Source organism: Cynoglossus semilaevis, unplaced genomic scaffold, assembly GCF_000523025.1.
Source record: "Cynoglossus semilaevis isolate Cse_v1.0 unplaced genomic scaffold, Cse_v1.0 scaffold2642, whole genome shotgun sequence".
Lineage (NCBI taxonomy): Eukaryota > Metazoa > Chordata > Actinopteri > Pleuronectiformes > Cynoglossidae > Cynoglossus > Cynoglossus semilaevis.
The window spans coordinates 1-8,180 of record NW_007585152.1 but is presented as its reverse complement, the minus strand read 5'-3'; the positions used below and the strand labels follow the sequence as shown (position 1 = coordinate 8,180).

Below are 8,180 nucleotides of genomic sequence, written 5' to 3'. Positions count from 1 at the left end.
GAAAGTAGGAGGTCTGGAGGGGGAAACAAGAGGGCGGCGACAGAGGCGGAAGTGGGATTTTCCGCTCTGTCGGGTAATATAGGAGGTCTGTGATTTAACCAGAGTAATATCAAATACTCGCACACGAGTAATATACTGACGTAAAAACTGAAAATATGTTGAATGGGAAAGTACAAAAGGCAGAAAACCTCGTTCGCGCCTACGAAAATGAAGGAAGCTAACAGTGACACACCAGTCGACCCAATTAGTCAGAGACCGTGGACTGTGAAACTAATGCACATGAAACTATCAAAAACTCCACGCAAGACTGGTTAGCGGTCGCGGACAATCCGCCGAAACCAGATAAGACATAAAACGCAAGATTATCGGCATCCCTGGCAACACGGCTCCCAATCTCCGCACCAACAGTGAACATTGCATCGGACAGCGGCGACGATATGGATCGAGCAGGTCAACCATCGTCTTATTCGCTCTAAGGCGTATCGCGGTTTGAAGAAATGCGAAAAACTGGTCGATAACAGACTGAGGATGAATGAAGTGCTGTCACTAGAAGACTGGGCAGCGAGGGAATAATCTTTGGCCCATGGTAAAGAAAGCGAGAGAGGAAAGGGGAAACTAGCCTCTTTCCGCGGACTGTTTGTTTTCATAATCGGGAAAAAACCGGGCCCTCCAGAGGTAATGTAAATGCACTCAGACGGTGTTATCATTAATGCTCGGTTTACCCGCTTGTTCTTTCTAAAATATACTGGTCTGTCAATTCGCAATTTGTACTTTATGTGGTGAACTAAGATATTTAGCTTTTTTACTTTGAGGGACCTCATTTAATATCATTTTTGCTACAAATTATGCTCAAAGCTTTGATTTTATCGTGTTTCTGTTGACATAGAAAGAGCTTAACTAAAAAAATAATTTTAACAGTAAACAAGATAAATATGACTTGCTCCAGTCTCATAAAGCTACTTTAACTTAGCTATGCCTCTCAAGAGCAAAAAAGGTGACGTATCTACCTTTATAAGAACTTAATAGCTTAACTAGTTTTCTCTTTTATAATGTTTTTACATATTTAAATGTATGCCTTTACTAAAACCTAATTTTCCCTAGTTTTAAATTAATGCTATCTAAAGTGGCAGAATTACAGTGTGACTTGGTGTTGGTCAATTCAAATGGTTGTTATTCACCACCAGACTTTTGGTGGATTTTCTTCAGCACATAAGGTGTTCTAGTGTTGACTTGTTCAAAGGTATACTTCTTTAAAATCTTTATTTTCTTTTTTGTTAAATGGATTTCATATTTAACCCTTTTAGTTTAATTTCATAAAATGTCAGAGGTATTTGGGACATCACTGAAAGGAAAGCAGTCTTTTTGTTTTGCGGAACAGAGGCAGATTTAATTCTAATTCAAGAAACACATTCATGTGAATCAGATGCAAAATTTTGGAATGCACAATGAGGTAATGTAGCCTTTTTTCCTGCTTCTCCTGCTTCTTCTTCCTTGTTTCTGTTCCTTTTACACAAATTTAAAGTGGAGGTACTTCAAACAATGCATTCTGAGGAAGGTAGATGGTTAGCTCTTGTGAAGCTAGACAATCTTTAGTGTTTGTAATATATATATATGGCTTTAATTCTCACATTTCCAACAATACACTATTTGTGAAAACTGAAAGAACTACAAAAGAAATACTCTGGTTAACACATACCGGTAATTCTAAACAAAAGAAATACTCTGGTTAACACATAATTCTATGTGGTGACTTTGATGAATGTCTAGATAACGCAATACCTACGATACCCTCCCATTCCAAATCATATTTCACAAAATAACCTTATCTCACTACTTTGCTCCAACCTTTCCTTAACTGATGCTTGGTGTTTTTTCATTGTTACTACAGAACAATTCACCTGGTGTAATAGCTGGCTATCCTTAAAATCTAGAATTGATTTAGTCTGAATTTCATCATCCTCGCTTCAATACGTTAAACATATTAACCATCTCCATGCCCCCCTCCATGATTATAAGCTAATCTCCTTGAAATTATCTGCTAACCAAAAACCCTTTGGTACAAGAGGTTATTGGAAATTCAATAATTATTTTCTAAAATATGTATCCTTCAATAATACAATTAAGATTCCTGTCAAAGAAATTCTTCATGATGGCTTAACTGATAATTATAGGAACTAATGGGAAGTGTTCAAATATAAAGTCAGATATGTTGCCTTTAAAAGTAGTAAAGAACTAAAAAATTAAAAATGCAGGTTAGAACCTGACCTGGTGCTCAAACTTGACCCTTTGCTCACTAAAATATAACTTACCTTAGAAGAAAAACCTGAATTAAAGAACATACAGCTACATTTGGATTAGTTTTATTTAGACCCGGTAAAAGGAAGTAGAGTCAGAGCCAAATGGCTGGAGGAGAAAGCAACACTTGTAATGTAAAAAGAAAATCCCTTATTTTGTTTTTGAATTTTATGGAAAACTCTATAATTCTGACTTCAACGCAAATGATTGTGCTGATTTCTTTTTTATCATATACTGTATATCCCTAAATCGCTCCCAACTGATTCATCCCTACAGATGTTCCTTTACTTTCAGTTCTAATTTAAAAAAACAGCTATGACTTTTTCTTTTGTCATATAATAATAAATAGTCATTCATGTTGAAAACAGCTCTGGTCAGAAATTAGATGTTACTTTGAATATACACTATTTTTGAATATTTTATTTTAAATATACACTGACCTTGGAGTCAATTTTCATTAGTAGCTCCATCGGCAGAAATATTTAAAAATAAAAAAATAAAATAATTATAATGAGGTGTTTTTATTGAATGACTGATCATTTATTTTACTGGTCTGACACCAAGGACATGTTCCTGGCGTGTGTGTGTGTGTGCGCGCGCGCGCCACAAATGAAGCTGAGACCTTGTTAATAAACAGGGAGACTAAAAACCATGGGAAACCTTAGTACCTCCGCTGCTCATGTAATTAACATGTTTGGTTTCCATCTGTCTATGAGACAAAGTGTCAAAACTCCAGGACGTCTGCTTCGCTGTGGTGGGTATAACAAACACTGTGATAGGTGACACAGAAGACGACATGACAATGTTGTCAAGCCCAATGAGCTAAAATGCTAATCTTCAACTTTAGCTTTAGCACCGCAAACACCTGTGTAACTGTTTGGTGTTTGAAAAGTTGTTGTGCATCACGAAGAGGAAAGTCAGACAAGGATGGCTGCTGACAACTTGAACAGTTGAACTCATGGTAAACTAAAATGGGCAAAATTCTACCTCCAAAGTTACAACGTTCACTAAACAGTCACTGTAACTGTTACAGTAAAACGTAAAAAATGAGAGAGCAGCAGTTGGATTCAGTGAAAGACTGGTTTCTGTCTAAAGGTTTTGGTGTAGCAGAATTAAACTGCTTAATAAGATAATATTTAACTAATAGCCAATAAAAATGTTAAAATGTTTAACACAGTGAGAGTAATTTATTTGTCTTATTTTGGTCCATATTACATTTAAGATTAATTAATCTAATTATTTATTCAGATTTATATATGTTTTTGTTTTATTTTATTACAAATAAGCTTTTACATATTTTATTTTGACTTACTCATTTAGTTACATATCTATATTATTCAATGTAACCTCAGTGTGTCAAAGATATGTTATCCAGTTTGTCTGGATAGAGCTCAGAAGGATGGACTTTTTTTTTATCTTTGCCCTCCCCCCACACAAACACACAAAAAAACTATATTTTTATAACAAAGCACTTTTTATGTGTTTTGTGTATTTTATCGCTTTTTATAAAACATTTTTAACTTACCCTCATTTGGAGGTCTAACTACGGCTTTAGAAATTCAAGAGTACCAGAGAGCATTTCACTGAGTATGTGACAAAAATGTGCAAATTTATAAATAAAACAAAAAGAAAAAAAATAGGTCACCTCTTCCTCTGACTTTACCTCTCACTGGTTTCCACAGGAGAACCTTGCCAGACTGCAGAGGGCTTTCGCCAGGAAGTGGGAATTCATCTTCATGCAGGCGGAGGCTCAAGTGAAGTGAGTCATGTGTACAAGTGATTCAGAACGTCATTTTCCACATAAGTCCTGCTTATGTAACAAACTAAGAGTTTGTGAACATACAAACTACACTACATTACTGTTATTTATACTGCAGTAGTTCATGTACTCAGTAGGGTACTTGGTAAATGTTCAAGTGCTTGAATTGTCTACACTCTGCTGTCTGGAATAGTGTAAGCGTTAAATACAACAACATTTCCCTCTGGATTTAAACATGCTGTTTCCACATGCAGTAGTTAATTGAAAAGATGCTTCGTGCAAGACTGCCATCTGGTGGCTCTCATTTGTTAAGAGGGCACTAATCTGTCCACAGATTTCGGTTGTTTTTTGTTTTTGTTTTATTTTTTGCAGTAAATAGAATAGAAGGGAAATTCAAATTATACAAAAATGAAGAACCATAAAATAAGTCCACCAACCAGTGGCTTATTTGTGTAAGCATAGCATTAATTTATCATTTATTATGTGTTATATTTTAGAAAAACAAACATTGGGTACGTTTTTTCATTAATATGTAAAATTAAATAAAGGCATGTTGATATTTTAAATTGGCATTTTGATCCATCAGTGGTTTTATATTTTAAACAAGTTTAGGTCAGGTGACTTTTGTTTGCGAAACAAACATGAAATATCAGTTCTCCAAATTAACTGGATAAAAATGCTGCCATCTGGGGATCAAGCTGTAAAATTCAGTTACAGAAAATGTTACATCTCTGTGTGTTTCACTGCTTTTGGTTTTGACCAGATTTTTCAGATTATTGTCTGTTTGTGGCACTAAAATTACTCTAATGCTGTATGAGTTCATAAAAATACAGCGTAAGTTCCCAATGGTCTCTGTTCACAGAATCGACAGGAAGAAGGACAAGGCAGAGAGGAAGATCCTGGACAGCCAGGAGAGAGCCTTCTGGGATGTCCACCGGCCAGTGGTGAGTCAGTTAAGTTGAGCAGAAGACTGCGCTAGAAATATAATTCAAAGAATGTAAAAGCTAAACCTGGCAGTTCACTCAGCTTCACATTGTGTATAGCTGGGAGGTGGGTTTTTTTCTTTTGCCAGGAGCAGAGTTGTATTCAGTGCCAGTTTTTTTGCATACAAGTCCTTTTGGGAACATGGATCACTGAATAAACCAACAGTGTTGTATTGTTTGAAAAGGACGAGAGGCAAACACAATACACACAGGAGAACAGCTTGTACTGTAACTGACCCATAAACATACGCTGTGTCTCACAGCCAGGCTGTGTCAACACCACAGAAATGGACATCCGTAAGTGCCGAAGGGAGAGGAATCCACACAGAGTGAAAAAGGTGAGTGTGGCTGACCTGTCTGTCTTAATACATACTGTGTTATTTATGTCATCATTTTTTTAAATTATTTTTTCCATTTGTTAAAGTAAACAATCTCCTAGATGGCAGCAGATAAACACTAAAAAAAGAGAGTGTTGAAGATCTTTGTGCCTTTCTTCCATTCCTGGGAGTATGTCAGTGTTGTGTTCAACTAAACGCATCCAGGTTTCACAATGAGTATTAAATTGTAAATAAATTGAAATGAGAAGATCATAATATGTTGATACACATCCTTCTTGTCACAGTTTTGTTTGGTGGTGCACCATGGGAAAGTTGGGGAAACACTCTGTTAGTTTGAAAAATTAGTCGTTTAGTGTCCAAGCTGTAGTGGTCTCTTGACAAACGTTGAATGTCCCATGACTCCCCAGTCAGTATATGGAGTACCAGACGACGGCCAGAGTCAGCCCAGTCCCATCCACAGCAGCTCACAGCCCAGCAGGAAGCCCACCAAAGAGGATGTCCAGAAGGAGGTAAATTGTCTCTTTAGGTCATTACCCACAGGATAGCTCATTGTTCCTTCAACATTTATCAAGACACAGACGGATGAACCCACTGATTTAGCCCACATTCTCCTCACTCTGTCAGATTACCTTCTTAAACAACCAGCTGGACAGACACTGTATGAAAGTCTCCAAAGTGGCCGACAGCCTCATGAGCTACACGGAGCAGTTCGCGGAATACGACCCCTTTGTGTCAACCACAGAACCCTCCAACCCCTGGATTAGTGACGACACTGCCTTCTGGGATTTAGAAGCCAGGTGAGGTCAGCAGAAGAAGAATGTGCTGTAGACGGGGAGTTTATAAGGGCCCAAAAAGTCATAACAACCATGTTCGACATAAAGGTCAACTTTGTCCTGACATTTAGACTTGTGCTGTCTGTAGACCAAAAAATAAAAATGATTGTTTATTCTCTTTTTTTTTGAACAGTCGTGATCCCAGCCAGCAGCGGGTGAAAAAATGGGGCTTCTCTTTAGAGGAGGCCCTGAAAGACCCGGCAGGACGAGACCAGTTTCTGAAATTCGTGGAGTCAGAGTTCAGCTCAGAGAACCTGCGGTGAGTGTGGATGTCATTTCATGATATTTTTCTCAGACGTTTTATATTGTGTTTTACAGCCTTTGATCGTAGACGTTGTCTCCCCCTTGTGGAATAATGTCAAAATATGTCAGTTCAGCTCATACATGTCTGTGTGAGTGCTTTAAATATGTCACGTCTTATTATATGTCAGTAATTTAATTAATTATTCATACTGTTTGATCTAAAAAAACAAAACATTTTTGTGGCGTGTCTAGATCTCATTGTTACATTAACGCTAATAATATATTTTGACCCAACAGGTTCTGGATGGCAGTGCAGGATCTGAAGCGACGACCTCTCCAGGAGGTGTCGGCCAGAGCCCAGGAGATCTGGCAGGAGTTTCTGGCTGAGGGAGCACCAAGCTCCATAAACCTGGACTCCCATAGCTACGAGCGCACCAGCCAGAACCTTAAGGACCCGGGTCGATACAGCTATGAGGACGCTCAGGTGTCTCCCAATAACCTGACAGACAGCATTTCATCGTCATTAATTAATTCATTATTTTTTAATTTTTTTTTTAGTATTTTTTAATTCATCTGATTTTGTTTTAGTGCCAGTTAGTCCAGAGCTCACCAACCACTGGGTCCCAGACTAATATTGGGCCGTGGGTAGTGGGGAACGTGTAGTCGTCGTCGATTAAATCCAACAATATACATACACATATAATTTACAATATATTATTTATAATAATTATATTATTATCATTTGTCAATGCAAAAAATTAAACTATAAATTAAGACCTAGTTCTCCATTAATAACACGTGCTTTCATATGTCAAGACCCCTGTCAAAATAAAAGCCTTTGCTGGTAAAACCACAGTTTTTGACTTCCAAAATAAAACACAGCTTCAATGACTGTTCTATTTCAGGTACAGAAAAATCGGGACAAGACGATTTTAATCTGCAAAAATCAAAAGTATATTTATGCTTAAATAAATATATAGCACTATGATGACAGACATAAACAATATGGAACAAAAAGATTGGGAACTCTAAATTGTTATATTTAGGCACTGTTTCGGCCCACCACTCTGCTGCTGTTGACACACACACACGCGCACACACACACAAAGACACAGGACCCCTCTGCTCTACAGAACCTCTCCACTCTTCAGAACCCCTTTCACTTTAGAGAAGAATGAAGGAATGTGTTTGTGCCAGAGCCCAATGAGGCGTCGAACGCCATGAATGGGTTTTTCACTAAAGATTAATTTGCTTTTAAAGTAGGTTGTTGGTGCGTGACATGCGTCACCACCCACTGGCAGGTCATCACTCAGTTGTCCCTCAGGACTCTACCACTGTAACAGTTTACATTATGCCCTCCAAATCAGACTGTGTATTCACTGCACTGCTATATCCAGAGGCCTTTTTACCTCACTGTGACACATTTCTCTTTTCTGTGTTTGTTTTACAACTTCTCCTCCTGCAGGAGCACATATTCCAGCTAATGAAAAGTGACAGCTATGCACGCTTTTTGCGATCCAACATCTACCAGGACCTGCTGTTGGCCAGGAAGAAGGTGAGCTACACTCATTCGACCAGAAATGTCTCTTTCTCACTGTACAGCATTGATATGAATATGTTTTACTATGAAAGTATTTTTCTGAAAAAGTCTGACAAAATTAAAAAACTCGCAAAAATTAATAAAAATGCACAATTTTTTATAGAAATATGTAGCTCTGTGTTTTTTATA

General features: G+C 37.6%; 1 protein-coding gene across 1 annotated transcript in view; it reads left to right on the top strand.

Annotated features, from left to right (window-relative positions):
- Positions 1–8,098, top strand: part of LOC103398914 (regulator of G-protein signaling 6-like) — a gene marked incomplete at its 3' end in the record, with an annotated part of 46,039 nt that extends 37,941 nt beyond the window's left edge. Inside the window, exons 8-15 of the mRNA XM_025053879.1 lie at positions 3,978–4,054; positions 4,917–4,998; positions 5,301–5,375; positions 5,783–5,884; positions 6,000–6,172; positions 6,342–6,467; positions 6,749–6,935; positions 7,917–8,098. Coding sequence (XP_024909647.1) covers positions 3,978–4,054; positions 4,917–4,998; positions 5,301–5,375; positions 5,783–5,884; positions 6,000–6,172; positions 6,342–6,467; positions 6,749–6,935; positions 7,917–8,098 — 1,004 coding nt within the window. The remainder of the gene's footprint in view (positions 1–3,977; positions 4,055–4,916; positions 4,999–5,300; positions 5,376–5,782; positions 5,885–5,999; positions 6,173–6,341; positions 6,468–6,748; positions 6,936–7,916) is intronic.
- Between the last annotated feature and the right edge of the window lie 82 nt (positions 8,099–8,180).